Source organism: Pteropus medius, unplaced genomic scaffold (assembly GCF_902729225.1).
Source record: "Pteropus medius unplaced genomic scaffold, Ma_sr-lr_union100, whole genome shotgun sequence".
In the NCBI taxonomy this organism is placed as follows: Eukaryota; Metazoa; Chordata; class Mammalia; order Chiroptera; family Pteropodidae; genus Pteropus; species Pteropus medius.
The window spans coordinates 3,080,506-3,103,688 of NW_024344240.1; the positions used below are offsets into that span (position 1 = coordinate 3,080,506).

Here is a 23,183-nt window from a genome sequence, read left to right on the forward strand (position 1 = left end):
TTATGACAAGATCCACAATACAGTGGTTTTTTTTCTTTTCTTCTTTTAAATCAATTCTTAGCACTAGGTGATAAGATTCAAAAAATAGAGATAGAAACTGAAGACAAACATCTTAAGGCTAAAAGTAGCCTTGATACTGTATTTTCTGAATTCTCAAAGGCTTCTTTAGAATGCAGATGCTTACAATTTAAAGTTTAAAAAAAAGAATACATTCCTTTTAGATTTTGCTTCAATGTCTTTCTCCAAAATAATCACGTTTCCTCCTACCAAAAGCACAATAATTAGATTTAGGCAATTACATATTTTAAAAACCTCTCACAAGTCAGACTGAAATTCTAACCATGTCCTCCTTGCTCAGATCCCTAACACTTAACATAGTACCTACAAATAGCAAGTATTTAATGAAATATTTCTTAAATAAATGAAAACAGAATTTATACTGGGTTGTGAATTTTGAAAAGTGCTCATAAGAAGAAATTAATAATGGTTTTCAATTGAGACCACACAGTGAGACATGGAAAAATTTTCAAAAGTAAACGCAAATATTAAGTTGCCTATAAGATTGAGTTATTGAATGGAATTCAGTTATTCTGACACCATAAAAAGTATTGATGACCAAAACAGGTATTGATGGCAAAGATTTTTAAATGACTATAAGTTAGGCTTTAAAAACACTATAGAATAATGTATTTGGGGGTGTTTAGATATTTTCAGCAGGAAGGTGAAAATCCAAGTTTGTTCTTTCGCTTTGCAGCAGCATCTCTCTAAAGCCACAGAAATAACCTCCTCTCCTTGTGCATCTGTGCACGCACACACAGGAACGCCTTACAGGCCAGGGAGCTCGACAAGTTCAGGTTGAGCAGTAAGTCACAGAACTGAGTGTGTGTACGTGCATGCGCACGCGCATGTGCGCATACGCCTATGGGGGCCGGGGGTGGAGCGTGTTTTCTAATGGAGTTTGCAAACAGGTTCAGATTAACCAAGTCCGACCATACTTCCATCTGGAAACTATATTTTTTAACATGAGCCATATTCTGAAAAATAGATTCAGATGTTTGGAATTGGTTCAGAACAGTTGTAAGAAATGTTCAGTACAAATGAAAAAAATTAGTCTTCAATGTCTTCTCTCAGCTTTTCTTACTGAGTAAATATGCCTTCTGGGGGGTCAGAGAGTTGGTGGGGGGAGCACAGAGGGGAAGTAAGGAGTGTGGGCGGCAATTTCCTAGAACCCAAACTTCATGCTACTCTCGAATGCACACCTGACGGATAACTGCCTTTTGGTTCCTCCCGTGTAGCCCACTAGGATTTCGACGCTGCCCCTGGAAGCCTTACTCCACCAAGTGGAGAGAATTCATTCTCCGGTTTCAACTTCTGGGAATCGGGGCTGAAAAGCTTAGTGAAAAAGAGTCACCTGTCCTGCTTCTGTAGTCCTGCTTTCTCATTTGCCCTGTCACTGAAAATGAGGTCGCTAGTCGATGCTTACAAATAACGATGCTGGCAGCTTGGTTCTGACTGTTAAATGACAAATTTTCACATAGATACAAGACAATGCTTTTAAAATAATAAATAATTTTTAGGCAGTAAAGTCTAAAATTTACCATCCAGATCAACGGTTCATAATAATCAAGTCTTAAATTTCAGAATGCAGAAACACCTGAGCTTTTAGAGTCTGGTCATTAGAGAGAGAAGCCCGACAATGATGACAGCCGCCGGCGCCCCCTCCCGCTTCCCGCCCCGGTTCACAGGCTGGACCCCTGCGCTGCTCGCTGCCCAGCTGGGTCTGGGGCGGGCTTTCCGCGCGGCCTACCTTGACTTTTTGCTGGACTTGGGTTTGGGCGTGGCGGTTTTTGCTTTCTTTTCCTTTGGCTCTTTGGGGATCTTAGGGGTTCTCGGGGTCTTGGGTTCCTTGGGCTCTTTTTTCTCCTTGGGTTCTTTCGGTTCCTTCGGATCTTTTTTTGCCTTCGGCCTTTTCTTTTTCTTTTTTTCTTCTTGAGACCCGTCTAGTGAGTTCCTATTTAGTTCTGGGTTGTCAACCCCACCGGGGAAGTCGTCTTTACCAAAACTTTTACTGGGGTCCTCTGCAACGATGTGGTTGTTTTTCTTTTTCTTCTTCTTTTGCTGTGGCTGCTGCTCTATCGACGGCAGGTAGTCATCACTCTTCACTAGCTGAGCGTTCGGTCCACTAACCTGAGTCATATCCGGCACTGGTTTCTCTAGAAAGGGCTCCGATGGAGAATGCTAAGAGACACAAATAGGAATTGAAATTAGTCTACCATGCTTTGTAGTAAAGAAAGGAACTGAAAGTCAGTGGCTGGTGTTTCTGAAGGTGATTCTACACTCAAGGTAGCAAACGTTTTACCGACTATACAGTTGTAAAATCTATCACTGTCTCTCATCCAAGAAATATATATTTCTTTAACAGGAAAGCTTTTAAATAAACAGAGCAAAAAGGGGCAACTTAGTGATATAGTAAAAAATTTAGTTCAAGAAGGAAAAAAAATTCTCAATTTGCTGAAGACAGCGTCCATTTTCTTAGAAGCCTGCGTGGAAAATGGTAAGTGACAAAATATCAGCAAAAGCGAACCCATAAAGAATAAATTGAAGTGGAATTCTTTTCTCTATGCAGGAATGGGAACTCAAACTAATGATATATAGTTAAGCCACTTCTAAAAAGAAAAAGTGTACTGAACACTGAGATTCGGGTACTAAAAATTCGAAATCAAAGTGTAAACATACGAATCTTACACAGTACGGGTGGGTCATTTCTGATTTAAATGACATTAAAATGTCAAATTAAAAGCACAAATCCAAACTTAATGATTTCAAATTGGTAAAATTTCTTGTACGAATATGAAATGCAGATGGCATTTTTCCTAAGTTATTCAAGTTTTACAATTCTAAATTTCACTGAGGAAAAGAGAACCCAAATAGTCAACTTCACATGCCTTGCAGGAGATGTCTGACCTTCACAAGGTGTCTACACAAAGACGGTCATAAAGGCCATAGAGAATCCCACACTTCACAGTGACCGGCCTCGCAGCCCCGCACCCGAACCGGGCAGGAGTAGAGTAGCATCTCCACTGTCAATGACGACACCTAATGAACCTTTACCTTTCAACCAGATACTTGAAAATATTATATCTGCAAATCCAACTCATTTTCTGCCTTTTTCATGTGTGCTCCAGACACTCAATAGTAACTATAATATAAACGGCAACAACGATGGCAGCTGCTAGTGTTTACCGAACGATCGGACTGTGAGCTAGGCTTGTGCTAATAAGTATTTTACACCCTGGACACCATTCGATCCCCACGCCAGCCCTAAGAGCTGGGTATGGACACTCAAAGATGCAGCAACGTGCCCAAGGAGTTACAGGTGGTGAAAGAACTGAGATTGACATCGAAGCTGATGGCTCGGAGCCCACGCCCCTCACCACACCAGCTCCAAAAGAGAAGGGCTGAGAGGCCTGATCCAGGTCTGCAGAGGACTCGTGAGTAACTCAGAAGCCATGGCTTACCATCAGCCAAGTACTGCAAATTAGATTTCAACACAACCAACATGTATTGAGCATCTATTTCATGCCGTGTACTACGCTGGGTGCTTTTAGGAATTAGTTCGCCTGAATGTCACAACAAAGATGAGATCGTCTATCCCCATCTTTCAGAAAAAGTCAAGTCTGAAGAGATCATGTGACGACCGAAGGCCACACCACAGGGGACGGAGCTGAGATGTGAGTCCAGGTTTCTTAAATCCAGTCTTCTTCTGACTCCATCCATCTCATGAAATCTTACACCTAGGTATCCTTCTGGGAATGGCTCCACAGGTTTCATTTGCTCTCCAAAGTGTTTGGTGACCCAAAAATGACTTTAAAAAAAAAAAAATCACTGCCTGAAAAAGTAGTTATACTGTTGCCACTAAAAACCACCGTGGTTACTAAAGAAACCTACATTCAATTCTCCCTCTGCTCAAATTTAAGAGAAAGAGCCCAGAACTGTGAGGCAAGAGATAAAGATTCTCGTCCGGGCCCTGCCGTTAGCTACATTATCTGGGGGAAATCATTTCACTCATCTGGCGTTCATTTCCTTCCCCTGCAAAATGAAGGGTTGGGTCAGATGATTTCCAAAGTCTCTTCCAAAATTGCCCTTTCTCAGTCATACTGAGCGAGAATGAACTGGAAAGGGTACGGTATACAGGAAGAGAGAGGAGCAAGGGCAGAACCTGAGCAAGACGCCCGGATGTCAATCTACAAGAGTGGGACTCCACGTGGAGATGGCACGGCTACCCCAAAACTGAAGAAAGTCACCCCACCCTCTATTTTTCCCTCACAAACACTCTTAATAAAAGCCAAGCAAGGAGCTGTCCAAATCATCAACCCCTGAGAATTAATGGGATGTGACGGAACTGCTTCATTAAAGTTGTTTAAATTAACTGTTACATATTATTTCCTAATGTAAATCAAAAAGAAAAAGCCGTAACTTTTTATAAGAAACATAGAGATCAAACTTATTTGGGACAAGCTATTTTTCAGGAAATTGTTAAAAAAAGTATTTCCTGGAAAAGGAAAGAGTGAAGTCTACCTGTAAACAATGCTTAAAACTTAGAATACTGAATGAATTCCAAGTATGTGTACCTTGCTTTAATCTGCGTGGCACCGACTCCACAAAGTGCTGGCTTCTAATGAGAGATGCCTGGTACCCATTCGTGAGTCAGAAAAAGCATAAAACACCTAATACAAAAAGACTGAAAATTTATCTACACACTTTAGCATCCAAATGATTTTAGATGCTCCTTTTGGTAATAAATGAAGCCATAAATTAGTTTCCCTTAAAAAAAAAAATGTAATCCATAAGGAGGAGAAAACATAAACATTAAATACCAAAAAAAAGTATTAATCCTGTTTGATATGCAGCAAAATTATGTTTTGGTACTATTTGAAATAGGGTGAAAAAGGTGCTCAGAAATATTTTAATGTTTACCAGACCTACATCTCCTTAAATCTTTTAGAGAAAAGCTGTTTTTGTAAACATTTAACAGAGAACAGATGGCCCGCCTTAATCATGTGGGGGAAAACCTGGAGCTCACAGTAAAACCCTGACAAAGTCCCCGGGGCCCAGCCGCGTCCCGCCTGTCTCCCCCGGCCACCCCCACCGCGTGGCACCATCCTCTCTAACGCTGTTTCACTACAGCGGACATTTCCCCATCAATTCCCACGGCCTGACAGGTAATCAATGCCATTAACATCCGATATTACCACACAGCGCATTCCTAAAACTTCTCATTTATTAGAGCGAATGTGGAGAATGTTAGGTACCAAAGGTATTTTCAAATACACCCCACAGGACTGTCCGCGCGACACACTTTGTACTCTAATTCCATATGCCTGCTGAAATATTATGGAGCATGTAAGAACCGTGCCACGGACCTCTGCGACATTTAACCGAGTGAACTGCCGTAAACTAAAGATAACGGTGCCATCCTTAACTCCATGGTTTACAGCATGTAAATGAGAGAAACACCCAAACAAGTTAAATAAAACAGCAGAATTAACAGAATGCAAATGTATCCACAGGAGAGCTGTGGGGGAGGGCAGCCCCTCCGTTACCTATAGGTGAACATGACCCGAAATGCCCAGCTTTCACCGGAGGGAAATGAAAAGGCGTGGAAGACACTTTTCATCTACCTCAGGTGTGCTTTTCCTCGAAGATTCATCAGCATTTTCTGTCTTAAAACGGTATCTTATTTAACCATGTTGCGCCTGAATTATATTCTTGCAGCCTCGATCTGTTAGCAGTGTCCAGTCACATGAGTGAGCAGCGTGAGGCTGACAGACAGTGCCAATGCTTCCCACAAGCACGACAACATTTTGTAATACAGGACATCTCCGGACAAACACGTTATTTACTGAGTGAGTGATACAGTCAAGTCTGAAATCAAAACACTACTTTGTGATAAAGAAAACATACTACCAACTGGACGAGAGTGTCACGGTCCCTCGGGGAGACCTGAATCTCCCCACAAATTAGGCTAAAGGGGGCCCTTGTGCTCAGAGAAACGAAGGTTCTGGTGAAGCGGCAAGCCCGTTACGACCCCAGGAACAAGAAATAAAAGCTTAACACACACAAAACTATGGTTCCAATGATTTGTAAAAATATAAATGTTAAATACTCATTTAAGATTGAAATGTACCTTTTTCTTAATGGCTTTGGTGATACATTTCTATTACTGACATTTTTCACTCTTATTTTTCCAATATTCCTCAGCTTCTTGATCCCTAGATACTCTTTTGGGTGGGGGGGTGGGGGAAACCCAGCATAAAAACAAGCTCAATCTTCAACCAAAAGAGTGTACAAGGGCTCAAAAGCTCATTTAGCAGAAGTTCAGTAAGTTCAGTTGAGATTGTAACATCTATTTCTTGGCAATGACGTTGATAAAAAAAGAATATGCATTCAATATCTGGTGCCCAATTCATTTATTCATTCAACAAATATTTGAGGATATCACAGTAAACAGGCAGCCGCAGTAGCTGCAAGGTAAGAGCAGAGCGCCTGACACAGGCCGACACTGAAGCGGCTTCTCGAAAAAAGTCAGCCGGGTGCTGGCCTGGGTCACTCCTCAATGGACCATCCTGAACAACAAATCATGACTGAGATTGGGTGACTGGAGGCATAAAAATGCACTATAAGCAAGCTTTTAAAACTGTCTTTGTGGGGGAGTAGACCAAATGAGCACTTATTAGTTTGAATAGTCAACTAAAATAACTTTAAAATTGATTCTTTGACATAAAATAAATAGAAAAATATTCTTAAGAAGAGGATCAACAGTTGGAAAATTTTCTGCTCAGCTAAATTTGATATTAGAGCTAGGGCCTCAAGTTCAAGTCTTTTTTATTAGTTTTATCCAGCTCATTCTTAACAATTTCCAGGAAAAAGTTATTTTTTGAATGAGTACATTTATGAACCAAACACACAAATGAACAATATCAGGACTGTTGCTCATATGAATTAAGATGATACAATGTATAGAACGTTTTAAAGTTTAGGATTTTAAAAGGTATTTCATGAAAAGAAGACTCAGGTCACATGAGTTTAGAGAATTCTGGACTAGGCAAAATTACACAGTTTTCTTTACTGCAAAACTCTCCAAGCCTTTTCTATACTGAGGGCATATGAATCACCATGTGTCCTAAAGGTATTTAAGCAGAGCATGCCTCTTTTCCAAGACCATTTTGAATAAAAATGTTCTTCAAAATGTACTTTGGATTATACTGATATAGCTATAGCTGGGCAAATCCATCCATTCCTCTGCAGTGGGCATAAGTGTGTAGGTCTGTCTGTCCATCTGAAAGCAATGGATAGCGAATGTTTTACAATATGGCACATGACTATGAATAAATATAATTTCATATAAAATGCACTATAACAGCTCACTGAATTGGCAGTTTCTTTGATGCTCAATTTAAGTCACTGGTAGGAGTAAAATAGGAATATTAGTATAATCATATAAACATGCCTTGCATAATTTCTGTTCCATACAGTCAAGATAATTATCAAATTAAATATAATGAATGTTGAAATATCATAATGCAATAATTTATCTTTGCCTATAACAGAACCTTTAAATTTTAGAATTGAAAAATAAAAGTTTTAATTACTATTGAAATACCTCGTTTAAAAATCATCCAAAGGCATTTTTGAAACTTTTTCTGCTTGTGCTTTTAAGCTGTCCTTGGAATAGATTTGCCATACACGCAAAATCTTAAACAGCTACAAATTAACATGAGCCACTTATATGGCATCTAAATTGTAAACACATTTTGAATTACCAGAGTGCAAAATAATACAATAATAAACCAAATGGTCATGTTAAATTTAACGCTAAGTGGTTTCAGATCAGATATGGAATACTGACCATCTACCACGTATTTAGGAGTGAAACTATACCACCAGAACTGTCAAACGGCATTTTTAATGTGTATCAAACACACTGTTGTGGTGTTTTTACAGCCAGTTTGACTAGAGTTACACAGCAGTGGAACTCCACCAATGTTAAACTCTTTCTGAGAGTCTGAGAAATCCCAGAGGGCAGACTCCCTGCCTGTTCTCTATTCTGAGTTGGGAAGGTGCAGCTCTGCAGCCCGAAGCCACGCGTCAGCCTCCGGGCCTGGCCCGGCTTAGAGTGACAGGGAAAGGATGCGGGGAATAGCTTGGTGTTGGCAAAGAGACGTCCTGCGACACTGTCCTGAATGACGTTTTAAACCATGTATTGTGTAATTACATGTGCAACGTGCTCTGTTAAACATCTTCCTGACCTCTTCTCTTTAAGTCCCTATAATAACTCCATGAGGTTAGTGAGGTGGTGATACTTTGCTCTTTTATAAACAAAGAAACTGAAGCTTTAAGATGAAATCACCCAAAATTATACAGGTAGAAAATGGTAAACCTGAAATTCTAACCCAGGTGCGGTTCCAAGCCAGTGTAAGTGTGACCGGGCGCCCAGAGCTGTGGTCCACACGTGGCTCCAGGGGGACAGCGAGGGGGTCTCCAAGCCCAGCTGTGGCCACACCACAGGCCCAGGGAACAGCTTCGAAACCATAAAGACCCAGTTCTAAGACATTCACCCTCATTTACAACTTAAAATGGCTTTTTATTTAAATTTGGAATTTTTACCTTCAAAGGGTCGAGGAAGGACTCTAGTTTAGTTCCAAACAAAAACTGAAGCATCACTAACTTTTCTCCCAAAGATAAAAATGTGGGTCAAGAACTGACATCCATATTGTGCTATGCAGCTAACAAACATTAAGAATCTCAAAATCACCCTGTTTGATGGAAGTTGAGTTCAATACAATCAACATACTTTGTCCCAGGGACTGAACTGAGTCTTCCAGAACTGGAAAGAGATAATCCCACTGCCTGCTCTCCCTTGAAAACTCTCCCCAAACTGCCTTTAAAAAAACAGAACAAACAAAAAAAACCTTATATGATTTTTAAATTTAATCTGATATATTTCAATGAATCTGACGTAGTCGGTTCTTTTCTCCAGTTTGGTAACAGATCATTCTACTTCTCAGGAGAAGTACCAGACGAAGTCGTGCACTAACATTTAAGGACCAGGTAGCTGGAACAATGTGCTTATACAAACACTCACAAACACACCTGCGCCTAGGACACAGGACTGAACTGATGTTAAACTGAATATACTTTTGATGCACCTCCATTGCTTCATAAATGTTTAGGAAAATTAACTTAATTACTTATATAGGACTTGAATTACATTTTTACATGTGTTAGTTTTCCAAAAAGTGTATACAGGTAATCGGACTGTGCTCCTGATCTTGAGAATCTCCTAAAGTACTTTTAATAAAGTGGGGGTGGAGAATGTAGGAGGGCCAACAGAACCTATCACTACTTTGAGCAGGGGAGAAACAGAAAGCACCACAAATTTAATACAATTCAAAGCTTATCGCGGTGGTGAAGAACTCTGTAGGTGTGCCAGGCCACGAGCAGAGGGGGCGTCCCCAGCACGCAGCAGGCCTGTCCACCCGTAAAGACGGCACCCATTCTCCTCCAATGGCAAACCCCAAGGACAAGCAGGGCCTGCCATGTGCAGATCACAGCACCTCTGACTTAAAATAAGCAAACCAAAACATGAACCCATTAGAAGAATCTGAGATACAGTCATACTTTCACCCTCTTGTTCTAAATTTCTTAGTTCCTTAAGGCAGTATATTCTCAAGTGTTATCTTTTACCAAACGTTCTGGAAGTATGAATAGAAAACATAATGAGTATGCTCAGGGTCCTTAACAAAGTCTATTTTATTGTCTCTCCCTTTGCTCTTTCTTCCTTTTCTTCACCACCTTGCATATGGCGTTCCCTCAGCGGGCTTGACTCAATAAACATCAATGAATGAGAATCTACAGACCCAATTCCCAGTTCACAGACATCTGCCTTGCTCATTTCAAGTTAGCTCTTAGGTCTCTATTGGTCTCAAAGGTGTGTGGAGGCTTGAATTTGGCAGCAGAGATCCAGACCTGAAACTACCCAGCTTACCAGGGATCAAACTCAGCAAAATGTAAGACGACAGTGCTTACATTTTGGGCCCAGCCAAAATGTTTTGCACAAGTAGATCCTATTCAGAGACGCTAAAGACAAAGACCAAACTTACACACTAAGCATAACACTTAAGTTCAATTCACTTATTTTGCTACCATTGGTATACCCAATAGCCTGTTTGATCCCTAAACTGGGAAGGTGAAACGTATAGGATTTGACTCTGGAAAAGCAATTTACACCAGGTTTGCATTTAGGTTTCTACTACTCTATAATGGGCAATGTTAAAAGCAACTTCTCACGCTATTCCTATGAACTTCTAAAGTCAAGTATCAACAGACTGAAAGGAAGATGTGTTTTTATCTAACATTGAACCACCCCAAGGGTTTGTGTAGAAATAAGAACAGAACAATACTTGAGAAGGGAAAAATCAGTTTATAAAGAGCTTAATGATAAAGCTAATTTACACACTCTAGCAAGTTCTCCAGGATTCAGAGACTGTGAGTCTAGCAAATATAGTTGGCAATAAATGTTTAACGATGGACTACTTTGGTCCTCTGAGAACTCATCCACATCCTACAGGAGGCAGAATTCTGAGATGGCCCCATGCTCTCCACCTCCTGCCTGTGGGGAGACCTGTGACTTCTGGTGAGAGAACATGGCAAAGGTAAAAGGTAAAAGGATTTGTGATTAAGATCTGTCTCAATCAGCAGGTTTTGAGTTACTAAAAGGGGTGGGCCTGACTTAATCAGGGGAGATTTGTAAAGAGGGGTGGGCTCTCCCTGAGGGTTGGAGCCTCCGTTGCTGGCTTTGAAGAAGCAAATGACTACGGTGGTGAAACCCACCATAGTGAAGAGCTGTGAGGGCCTCGGGGAGCAGAGGGTGGCCCTGGGTGGCAGCCGGCAAGAACTGAAGCCCCAGTCGCACAGGCACGGGAAGCGGACTGTGGACAACGACAATGGACTTGGACTCGATTCTTCCCCAGTCAGAACTCCAGATGACAACGATGTCCTGACACCTGGCTGCAGCATGTGAGACCCTGAGCAGAGGACCCAGCTCAGCTGGGCTCAAACCCTGACTCACAGAAACTGGGAGATAAGAAAGGGTTGTTGTCTTAAGCCACGAAATGTGTAGAAATGTGTTACACAATAACAAACAACTAATGCATACCTTGGCATCCTCTGCAACTCTCATCCAAAATTTTTTCAGTCTTTTTTTTTTCTACCGAGGATCCCTTTTCCAAGCGGGACGCACACCCTTCCACATAAAGACAGAAAGCACAACGGTCTCTCCTTATACCTTCGTAGTGATGCTGCTGCTGCTGGTAACACTGAGAGCTTGTGTCACAAGCACCGTTCCAGGTTCATGACGACCTTGTGAAATTATTCTCATTTTATAAACAGGAAAACTAAGGCACACAACAGGTTAAGAAATTTGCCCAAAGTCACAAAAAGCTGGTTAGGAGAGGAGTCAGGACTCAGCTCAGCAACCTCTCTGCAGGGCCCACGTCTCCACCATCACGCCCACCACGGCGCTCAGGCTCACACGCTCCTGCTGAAGTTTCTCCAATGAGGAGGAGGCCGTGACGGCAAAGAGGGCTGCAGGGTGCAGGGGAACAAGTGGACAGAGGTGGGACCCACTCGGCCCTCGGCCCTGAAGAAATACGGGGTGTGGCTGTTACAGGCCAGGCGGAGCCTGACACCATTAGACTACCGCTGAAATACGTCACAGGGAGAGGAATTTTAAAAGAAAATCACTTCATTTTCAAGTAAGAAATATAAGAAACTGCACTATAAACAATATTAAAGGCTCCTGATACTTCTTCTAAAAGGAAGTTTATTGCACATCAGAAACAGTCAGTTTAACACTTAAAGGGGATTGTGTCCCCATGACTCCTTCCAGCTGGAATTACACATGAAACAGAAGACACCAAAGCAATTAAGTATTTTATAAACACTGCTGAGGGGTCAAAAAGAGGGAGGTTCATTCACTGACTAATAACGCAGTAATAAACAAACAGCAATGTTATGCAACTGAGAAAATTATTATAATTGAATCTACACAGCTGGGCAGAATAGAAGCCTGCTTATGTATATTAGCTCACTAATGCTTTGTGTACGGAGGTTTTAGTTTTAGAACTGTTTCGGATTTGAGTCCCTTTTATAGTCCGATGTTTTCTCTTATCTGAATTCAATCCCACAATTACAAGTGCAGAACAGACGATAAGTCAATGAAATGCCCCCACCAATTATTTGCTATGCTATTTATAATACAAGTAGTTAGTTAGGAAGTTAAACTTTTCTTGAGATGTACTCACTTTCCATCTCTTCTGGAGACATTTTACCTTGTTTGAGAGTAGCCGTATGAATAAGGAATGACTGAGGGGAAAGCCCAGAACAAAGTAGCTTTTCACACTGTAACATTTAGCTACTACTGTGTTCTCGGAGTTTCCTGCGCACCTTGGTATTTTCCCCTTAGCTGAGACAGGCAGGGAAATGCAGCCCCTTACCATACCAAAGTTTACATAAATGCGTCACAGAGGGACAAAAGAATGATTCCTGTTTCCCTTGAATCGTTGAGGTCCCAGCATCAGGATTGGAGAAACATTACTATTCTCTTGGGTTGAAGAATGAGCTTGGTAGAAGTCCACCATCCTTCCATCAATTAAATGTAGTTAGAATGCAAACCAAAACAAAATATGTTTCTCTTTGGAAGATATTCTAGCTAGGTATTATTCTGATTACTACATAGAATTTTTTCTTAATTGCGTGACTAAATCTGAACCAAAAAAAAAAAAATTGTGATCTATGTCAAGTTCCCATCTGCATAAAACCTAACTAACTTCAAACACAAATGGATGATTAGCTAACCATCAGGGCAGAGGTACAAATGTATCTTCAACAGGCACACATTTTACATCAATGATATCTATTTTTATGAGATAAAAGTACTAAAGCTTTAATGGTGGCAATTAAAACAGCCAAGAGTTTGAGTAGCTCGATGGCTGAGTCACAGACCTTTTACCTATAATGGGATCCATTATATTCCCTGAACTCGGTCTTGGGGAGTGAAAGAGGAACAGCTTTTTAAATATGGTTATAAAACAGCCGTACCCTCTGAACTAAGCTGTTTCAGTTTAAACTGCTGTGTGCTTTACCCTGCACCTTAACATCAACAACCATTCGGCGCTTTCTTTATAGTTCTTAGATACGTGTGTCTATTCGAAAATATTTCAATGATTTGAAAATGCTACAAAGATGCCATTATGTAATAGTTTTTACTTGAGAATCATCTGTTTCTGCTTTAACTTATTTATATTTCAAAAATTCATCCATTTTAAAAATGCTTAATTTCAGATAACTTCTGACAAAATACCATTTGTGCCTAAAATATAAATACTTACGTTTTGATATTCTCTTTTAAAATACAATTTAAGGAAGTGGATAAGAATGTAATTATTCATAATAAGATGGCATGTTTTAGCAATAGATATGTACGAAGATCAGCAAACAAAGGAGTAAGCTTTTTTTGTGGCAGTTTAACATTGTTTTTGAAAAGTATTAGAATAATAAGCTCTGTAGTTGCAGAATTTAATAACTATCTAAATCTAGTCCAACATTAATCATTTCTCTAATTTAAGAACCTAAAGATGCTTTCTTTAGCTTCTATTATAGAAAATTCAGAAATGTAAATAGAAATTGTCTTGGGAACAATCTCACAAGTTTTTGTATCTGTCATCACCACCATTCCCACAGACAGCTAGCAAACAGGAAACGACATGCAAAAAGATTTACCTTTCTTGACCTCCCATCTTCTTCCAGCTCCCGTCATCTTTCTTTGCTGCCCGTTAGAGCCGAATCCTCAAAAGAGTGACAATATTTGCTGTTCTCCTTCCATTCACTCTTGAATTTGTTCAAACCACACTAATATTCTACAAAAACGGCTCTTGTCGAGGTGACCTCCAATGGCCTCCTCGCTCATTCTCACTAGCCCGACCTGTCAGCAGGATCGGACACAGCTGCTCACTCCTAGCTTCTTCCCGTGACCTCCAGGACAGCCCTCTCTCCTTGACCTTGCAGGCTCTTTCTTTACCAGTTTCTCATCGACTTCCTGGCCTGTAACTTCTGAGATGCTCCACGCTTTCGTGTTTGGATCTCGGCTCTATCTACGCCTCCTCCCTCATCAGGTGCCATTGCTCTAAGTACTACCTATAGGCTATGATTCTCAAAGTGCCTTCTTGAGCCCGGACCACTCCTTTGAACTCTATTCTTCTCTATCTTAATGTCACTTAGATGTCCCGATAAGCATCTCAAATTTAATGCATTCTAAAACAAACAGGTCTTGATATCTCCACCAAATTCCATCTCCAAAAACTATTACTCCACCAGCAGCAGAAGCCAAATACGTGGAGTCATCACTGACTATTCACTTAGTCTCAAATACCACACTCAGTCCAACACATCACATCTATTCAAAACCTCCAGTGTCTTCTCATTTCATTCACAATATCTGAAGTCCTCACCATGGCCTACAGGCCTTAAAATGGTACGGACTCCTGCTACCTCTCTCATCTCATCTCCTAAAATTTTCCCCTTTGCTCTCTACCATTCTAGCCACATTGATTCCATGGTTATGATCCAAAAACAAAGGCCAAGGGCCCCTCTGCCTCAGGGCCTTTGCACAGGCTGCCTCTGCCCTCAGAGATCTTACTTAAATATCTCCAGGGCTCGTTCCCTTACTGCTTTCAAGAGGGCTTAGTCAGCAATAGATTAAAGCAGATATGACAAAATGTTAACAATAGGTGATTTTATATCAAAGATAAATGGGTGTTTATTGCATTATTCTTTCAACTTTTCTGTAGATTTATAAATTTTGAACAATCAGAGTTGGAGGGGGAAAGCTCTTTGCTTCCACAACGTTATTCTCTCATACCTGGTGCTGACCACCCCGCCCTCGTCGGCCCTTACCCGACTCTCCCTCCATGTCCTCCCCAGGTTTCGGTGTTCCTCAGGATTGCACCACACGACAGAGCCCAGCAAACCCAGATGCCTGTTTCCACCTGAGACGCACTATTTCTCCTGGCAGCTGCCCGTCGGCAGGCCAAAAATCAACATCAGTTTCCTCCACCAACAACCTTCCTTGTCTTCCTCTCTGGGGAAATGTCACTGTGATTCCCAGTCACCCAATCTTGTTTCTTCTTCACCCTCACTGGCCACAGCCGACTGCTGGTCCAGACCTGCCCCTCCATGCACTCCCCCCTGCCCCCCACCCCCAGCCGGCACTGAAAGGCTTCTTAGCTAGTAGTGCCCGCTCTGGACCGACCTTCGATGTAAAGTAGTTTCCTCCTTACTCGCTATTTCGTTTTCTATGATTTCCATTACCCATGGTCAACTGCAGTCTGAAAATATTAAATGGAAAAGTCCAGAAATAAACAACTCATAAGTTTTAAATCACACGCCGTTCTGAGTAGCATGGTGAAATCTCGCACCATCCTGCCTGGGACGTGAATCAGCCCTTTGTCAGCGTCCCCACGCTGTACATGCTCCTGGCCCGGTAGCCGCTTAGCAGTCATCTCAGTGATCAGATTGACTGGCATCACGGTGCTTGTTTTCAAGTGACCCATAGTTTACATTTACATAAGTTTTATTATAGTAGATTGCTATAACTGTTCTATTTTATTATTTAGTCATCGCTGATCTCTTACTGTGCCTAATTTAGAATTAAATTTTGTCATACATTTGTATGTATAGAAAAAAACATAATATATATAGGGTTTAGTACTATCCACAATTTCAGACATCCACTGGGGTCAGATAAAGGAGGACTACTATGTTTCTCAGCAAAGAGACCGTCCCAAATCAGCCATGCTGCTTTTCTTTGTATAATCTGTCAATCACTCTCCATCGACTACCTTTAAACTGAGGCTCTCAGGGTGCCTGGCCAGGGTCTTTCCCGCCTCCACCACACACACTGGCCCCTGCAGGCACATAAACACACTCTGCTCTTTCCCAAATTACTGCCCACAGACATGGCACTCCTCCTGCCTAGAGCGCCCATTCCCACTCTCCTTGCAGTTAAATCGTACTCCATCTTCAAATCTCAATAGAAAACGACCCTCTTCCCGAGGCCTTCCCTGATCTCTCCCCATAGTCAAATACTCTCACGAGGCCAAGTAACATTTATCACATTGCCTGATGATTTATTATTAGATCTTTCTAGCCCTCTGAACTATGAGTCCCTGAAGGACGGCAGCGTGCTCTGCTCCTGTTTTTATATATGCAGGTATATATATGCATGTGTATGTGTAAATACACACACACAAACATACGAACAAGAATGTGTATGTGTGCAAGCGTGTGTGATATATACCATAGGCTTAATATTTATTATCAAAATCCCCCGTAACCTCCTTCAATCAAATGTTAACACGGATGTCACATCTCCACACTTTGCCCTGGGCACACAGGTGCTCTCTGGGTGTTCCCACTGCCTTGTCCGTGTACACCCTGCAGCCGCTGTACCTCCAAGGCACCCAGAAGAGTGCCTGAAACCCCTGTGGAACTAACAGATGTGACGTGAATGAAGGACATCTTATTGACTGGTCCACGGCAATGCTGAAATATTTGCTGTCCTGTGCAAGGACCGTGTTCTGTGTTGTGCCTGCATACTTCTCTTTCATCGTTCCTCTTCCTGATTCAAGCACCACCTTTTCCCCTGGCCCTGCAAACAATTAAGTTGTGTATCCGCTCCGATGCAAGTCTGCATTTCTCTCTCTTCACTGTATACATCACTGTATAACTAGGATTTTTTTTTTTTTTAAGGGGAGACTAGATTATTTTTATACCTCTATAACCTTACATAGTGACTGGTAGGTTGTAAATCCTCAACAATGTTGCTTGATGAATGAGTGAGTGAGTGGATGACTGGATAAGGTTCTCACTTCATCTTTAAATAGTCTAAATAAGACTCAACAGGCAACAAATGCTGCCTCTCCACCGTGAACTAATCACGGTCACTCACCTCATTCCCGGAGAGACACCGCCCAACAAACGCACTCCCTGGAAAGAGGCCTAGAAAAAGTTCTCAGAATCTGACCTCCAAAAATAAAAAGGTACAGACATTTCTCAGTAACTGCTGAACTACACTGATCATATTTTTTTTAATCAAAAATAGCTAATAATTTTACTGTACGGAAATTTAAAAATAAGCTTTAAAATTCGAATGCTGTGAACTGTGAAATAATTCAGCCACTTTAGAGGGAAGGCTAGGGCACGTCTGCGGATGCTGAGACCCACGTGCTTCCCCTTTGTGCTCTGACCACAGCCCACCTGCTGGTGGGAGTAGGGGGGGACCACCTCCCTTCCGCGGAAGCCTGAGGACGGAGCCCTCGAGCCGGTAACCGGTGACGGGGCAGCAGACAGAGAGAGGCCCGAGTGGGCGGTGGGCTGGGAGGGAAAGGGAGAGCCTGGGGGTCTGTGCTGGGTTTAAAGGGCTTCAATTCCACCTCCCAGGCCCCAAAATCACAGAGCCCGAGACTAAGCTCTATATCCACGAATCCCAAAGTCCAAGCCTCAGACTCTGAAACTTGTCATCATCTTACCTCCTCCCCTCTGTTTCTGAAAACAAAACAAAAATCTGACATTCTTTTTCCTGAATTCTTCTACCTAACTGCGAGGCCAACACTCACCTAGTAACTAAGCGAGAAACGTGCTGACCCAATTCCACCTCTGGACCTCTCCATTGACACTGCCACTGGCTTAACTCAAGACCTGTGGCCGCCCAGCCATCTTTTCACGAGGCCCTCTCTGTCCAACGTGGCAGCTACACATGCGGCTACTGAGCACTTGAAATGTAGCCGGTCTGAACTGAGAAGCACTAGTAGGTGTGAAATCACACCAGATCTCAAAGACTGAGAACAACAACAAAAAAGAACGCAAATTATCTCATTAATATTTTTATATTAAATGTTGTTTATTGAAAGGATATTCAAATATTACATGCTGAAACAATGTTTTGATATATTACACTACATAAAATATTAAAATCAATTTCAATGTTTCTTTTTGCCTTTTTAACATGATGACAATTTTACACGACACATGTGGCTCATATCCTGTTCCCACCGGACAGCGCTGGCCAGGACCACCTTCGGTTTCTTTATTGGCCTCATCCCTGCAGACCCTCCCCAGAGTCCTCCAAGCTTCTCAGTGCTGGATGGCTTCTACCCATCAGGCAGGTACAACCCCCCAAGACACCTCTTCCCTCACATAACTGTCACTACATGCCGCATATTGGACAATCACCTATAAAACGTGTGTGCCATGCATGCACTAAGGATATGACAGAGGAGATGCTGACGGACAAAAACCGTGACCTCACTCAACTTAGAATACAGTGTGGAGTGATAACGTTTTAGCAAACGTATAGTCACAGTAGTAGTAATAATGTGGCATTAACACGGTAGTAATTTACAGACAATATACTATGTACCACGCACGACTCTAAGCATGCTACATGTATCATCTCATGTTCCTACTAACATTATTAGATAGATACTGGTATGAGCCCCATTTTAGAGGTGAGAAAACTAAAGCCCAGAGCAGCTATGCAATTCGCCCAAGGTCACACAGCTCATACGTGACAGGACCAGGACTCCAAGGCCACACTCTTCAGTGCCACGCCATGCTGCCTTACGAGGTAAGCAATCACAACCTGGAGAGGGCGCAGACTGGGGGGGACACAGAGGAGCAGCCTAGACCCCACAGCCAGCGGGGTCGGCAAAGGCGTGGCAGAGGAAGAGATTTATTTCCAAACTATAGCTGAATGCTCTGCGCCAAAAGCCCCGGGTGGAGAGGCCCAGGAGCGCTAGTCGGCTCACTGCACCTGGGGGAGGAGAAAAAGGGCCTGGCCAGCGGGGGGAACGGCATTTGCTGACTGTGGTTGAAAAAGGAACTTTTGGGGAAACCTGCACAGTGAGTTCATGAACACAGGAGACAGGCTAAGATCTAGGAGTCTAGTGAAGGACTGATGGAAAACGGGGAGACCGGGCCCCCTCCCGTGGCACCCGAAAGGTAAGAGGAGGGAGCACGCCATACGCAGTCCGTGCCCGGATGAGCGTGGCCTGAAACTCGGCGTCTCAGCCCAGGGAAGCCCGGGTGCCCCGGCCCCCCGCGAGGCGTTCCACCGGCACTGGCAAGGGCTTCTGGAGGCTGTACTCTACCCAGCCGAGACGCACGTCTGGACTTTAAGAACATCCGATCCAAGGCTGCGAAGTGGAGAGATTGTGAAGTTGTGAAACTACCAGCATTAAGCGCTCCCCCAGGAATACACGGCAAGCTGACCAACAGCGAGTCAAGGAACCGAAAAAGCACATTTTCTTTTAAGTATCAGAATTTTGGCCTAAGGGTTTGGGGCAGGGGAAGTTAAATAATCAAACTGCTAAGCAAACACAACATATTTAAGTGGACTGCAAAATTTACAATCATTGCAAAGATAAAATGTGAGATTTAAAAGAAATGCTTTTCTTGCCAATTCAACCAACACCATAACCCAGTTGGCGCACGCGCGAGAACACCAACACACACACACACACACACGCGCACACACGCTGGTTCATTCTTCTTTGCCTTTAGTGGTAGCAGATGGTAGGAAAATGGGAAAGCAATACACAAAACCCAATGTGATCCCCTATCTTCGGCCCTCATGGGAATCTGATTTTTTTTTTATCTTGACTCAAAGATTTATACTAAAGTATGGTATATCTTGCAAATACGGTAATTTTCTTTTTCAAGTGGATATCCTCCCGTAAATATCTTCATAAGCTTTAAGACAGCTTCCTTTTTACACGTGTAAAGATGGTGTCGGCTGGAAGAACGAGAATAGAGACTGAAAGTCAATGAGTCATGTTCTCATACTGGTCTCGCCACCAACTAACGTCAACTGTTTTATCACTATCTTCCCCAGAGTATTCATTCAGTTTTCACATATTTATCATGCCAAGCATTGCGCTAAAATTTCACATACATTCTCTCCTAAGATTACCAGAAGTCTAAGAAGTTTACAAGGGTTTTTCTTACTCATCTTTGTATCTCAGGAGCCAATACAGCCTGGTACATGGTAGATGCCATTCTAACTATCTCAGCGAACTGCTACCTCGAATTCACAATTCTGCTAAAATTCAACAACTAAACAAAAAGTTAATCTGTTATAATGTTATAAAGTAGGGAGGCATATAAGAACATGAAAAAGGTTAACTTTTAAGACTGAAGCTGGTAAGATTCAGTCCTCAGCTTCCTGGTCCTCACGGTGGCATCTGACTTTGGTCGGTTACCCACTGGGTTCCAGGACGCACACCCCGGTGGTGTTTCTCTGCCTTCCCGGCTTCTCCTCCCACGTGCCCTCCTGGATCCGCTAGTCTACAGCATCACGCGACGGGCTGCGCAAGGGCCCTGGCCTCACACTTCTCTCCCACCATCCACTCTAAATGACCTTATCGAAGCCTACAGCAGAGAATACCATCTACACAATAATGACTCTTAAACTCGTATCTCTGGCCCAACTCCTCCCCTCCAGTCCTGCATCCCACAGCCTATCTGAAATCTCCGCTTGAGTCTAGTCGGCATCTCTAAACTTACACATCTACAGCAACCGTGATGTTCCGCCCAACCTGCTCCCCTAGTGCTGCAGAGCCTCCGACTGCCCGAGCCAAAACCTCGATGTCCCTCCCTCTTGCAAACCCTATTTCTGGTCTGTCAGCAAATCCTGTCACTGCCCTAGTCAAAGCCACCATTATATCTTGCCTGACCAACTGTCCCCTTCTGCTACCCAATTTGTCCCCCTGTGCTACATTCGCCCTCCTTCCTATTCCTGGTAGAGAACAGTTCAGTGAGCCTGCTAAAATACACCACAGACCATGTCACTCTCATGCTCGGAACCCTGTAACAGCTTTCCCTCTCACTCACAGTAAAATTCCAATGCCGTACAGTAGCACACGACGCCTACCGCCTGCCCCAGTCACGCCTCTAACCAGAGCTCTCCCGTCACCCGCTAGGCCGCCCCGCACTGGCCGTCCTGCTGCCACACACACACGGCAAACGCACTCTCACCCCAGCGCTCCCCGCAGTACGCACTCTTCCCCCAGACACCTGCATGACCCTCTCCTCTTACTTTACTAAGCTTTTCTGCTCAGTTTCACCTCCCAAGGAGGCTTTTCCTTAACCAACCTTCCCGAAACATTTCTCTGCGTTCCACTATCCCTTTATTCGGTTCCATTTTTCTTCACAACTCATATTACTTAATATTAAACACACACACACACACACACAATTTTGGTTAGCTGGTTGGTTACCTCTCACTAAAATGTTAGCTCCATGGTCACTGCGATGCTCCTTAGTAAATACTTAAATTAGTAAAAATAAACAGATGAGAATCATACCTACCAAAGCAACATATCCTAAAGAATAGTGAAAGGGCACCTAAGTGAGTTTTGGAAACACCAACAGCGAAGTGCACTCATGAAAATAAATGAAAAGCTACACAATAATCGATTTTATCAAATCTGAGAAAAAGAAAATATTAACAGGAGGGATATAATCTGCTAGGAGCCCAAAGGCCGTTAAATCAGCCATTTAGCCAATGGCATCTGGAGGATACACGGGATCAAGGAAAATCTCAACCAAGAAGAGCTCTGCTATAAGAGATCTCAGGAAGCCTGATGGGAATCCTAGATAAAATAAACCTCAAGAAAATCAACGCCTTCTGTTCCTCCTGTATTACCACCAAACAGGTCTGATTACGAAACTGGGCTCCCATGTACCCTGACATCCAAAAGAGGCCCCATTGTCTTCGTACATCAGCTACGACTAAGTCAGTCCCAAAGGACCTAATCAATGCCAGGTGTAGATTTATTCCCGATTTCCAGCCCTGGAAACCTCTGAGAAGCCTTGTCTACCCCAAACTGAGTGGTTTATCCTTGCACCGTAACTCAACCTGGTTGGTGCTCACATTTTCCCAACATTTACTATGTGGCGATCCAGACACTTGGTGCTAGACAGAACTGAGCTCTTCGGAGGCCAGGAAAAGGAATCAGTCATATTTACATTCTCAGCAGTTATCACACAAGAGGCAGGCACTTAACACCAGATGGATGGATGGATGGATGGATGGATGGATGGATGGATGGATGGATGGACGGACGGACGGACGGACGGACGGACGGACAGACAGACAGACAGACGGACGGACGGACGAATGGACGGACGGACAAAGAAACCAAAGACCCCACTGAGACCCAGCCATCCTCTTTTCTCAACACCCCTATTTCTTCACACGCTAGCTAAAACAAGCTCCTGTAACACCTAATTTTCCCTGGAAGAATCTTTACCTCCACACCACAGACACTAAGTAAGAAGGGGGGCAGGGGTGCTGGCATGACTGAGGAAGGCTCATCTCCGCACAGCAGAAGAAATGCTTCCAATTACTCAGTACCAGGCTCCAATTTAAAATGAGTGTTTACTGTAAACGCCCTCTCACTGCAGGCTGTAAAAAAAGAAAGGGGGGGAGCAAACAGCTTCAGAAACCTCAGGCCCCCCAATGACAAAAATCGGTCCATCTGTGCACTAGATTCATTCTAGCTCAAGATGCGGCTTGGGAAATTTTATAAAGAAAAGTTATTTGGAATTTTCCTTCAACCCACCTATATTTAAAGTGTGGACCATGGACTCCTGTGAGCCTTCATGACCCTTTCAAGATATCCACAAAATCAAAACTTTTTCATAATATACCAAGACATTCTTTGCCTTTTCCACAGTGTTGATGGGGCCAACACAATCAAGGCAGTGACGGCAAGCTGTTAATAGTAGTCATTAAATCACGGCCATAAACTCACGCTAAGGGGAAAAAAGTCAGTTCATTTAAGACTGTCCTTGACCAAACAGTAAAAACTATTTTGATTATTCTTGACCCCTGGGCACATGTCTTTTTAGCCCTCTGGAGGAGGAATGGGCGTGCGCTCACCCAGCGTTTAACGCCGCACACTCAAGCACCAAGACTTTCGCCAGGAAAGGCCCGTGTGCCACTGTGTTGAGTTGTGAGTCAAACTGGCCACTTCACAGAACATCATTTTTTTTACTTGAAA

At 42.9% G+C, this 23,183-nt stretch overlaps 1 protein-coding gene across 5 annotated transcripts in view; it reads right to left on the reverse strand.

Annotated features, from left to right (window-relative positions):
- The window catches only part of CHD7 (chromodomain helicase DNA binding protein 7), a 173,469-nt gene that overhangs the window by 75,321 nt on the left and 74,965 nt on the right, over window positions 1-23,183 (reverse strand). For all 5 annotated transcript variants that reach the window (XM_039868868.1, XM_039868864.1, XM_039868865.1 and 2 more), the window contains exon 3: window positions 1,808-2,238. In XM_039868868.1, coding sequence (XP_039724802.1) covers window positions 1,808-2,238 — 431 coding nt within the window. The remainder of the gene's footprint in view (window positions 1-1,807; window positions 2,239-23,183) is intronic.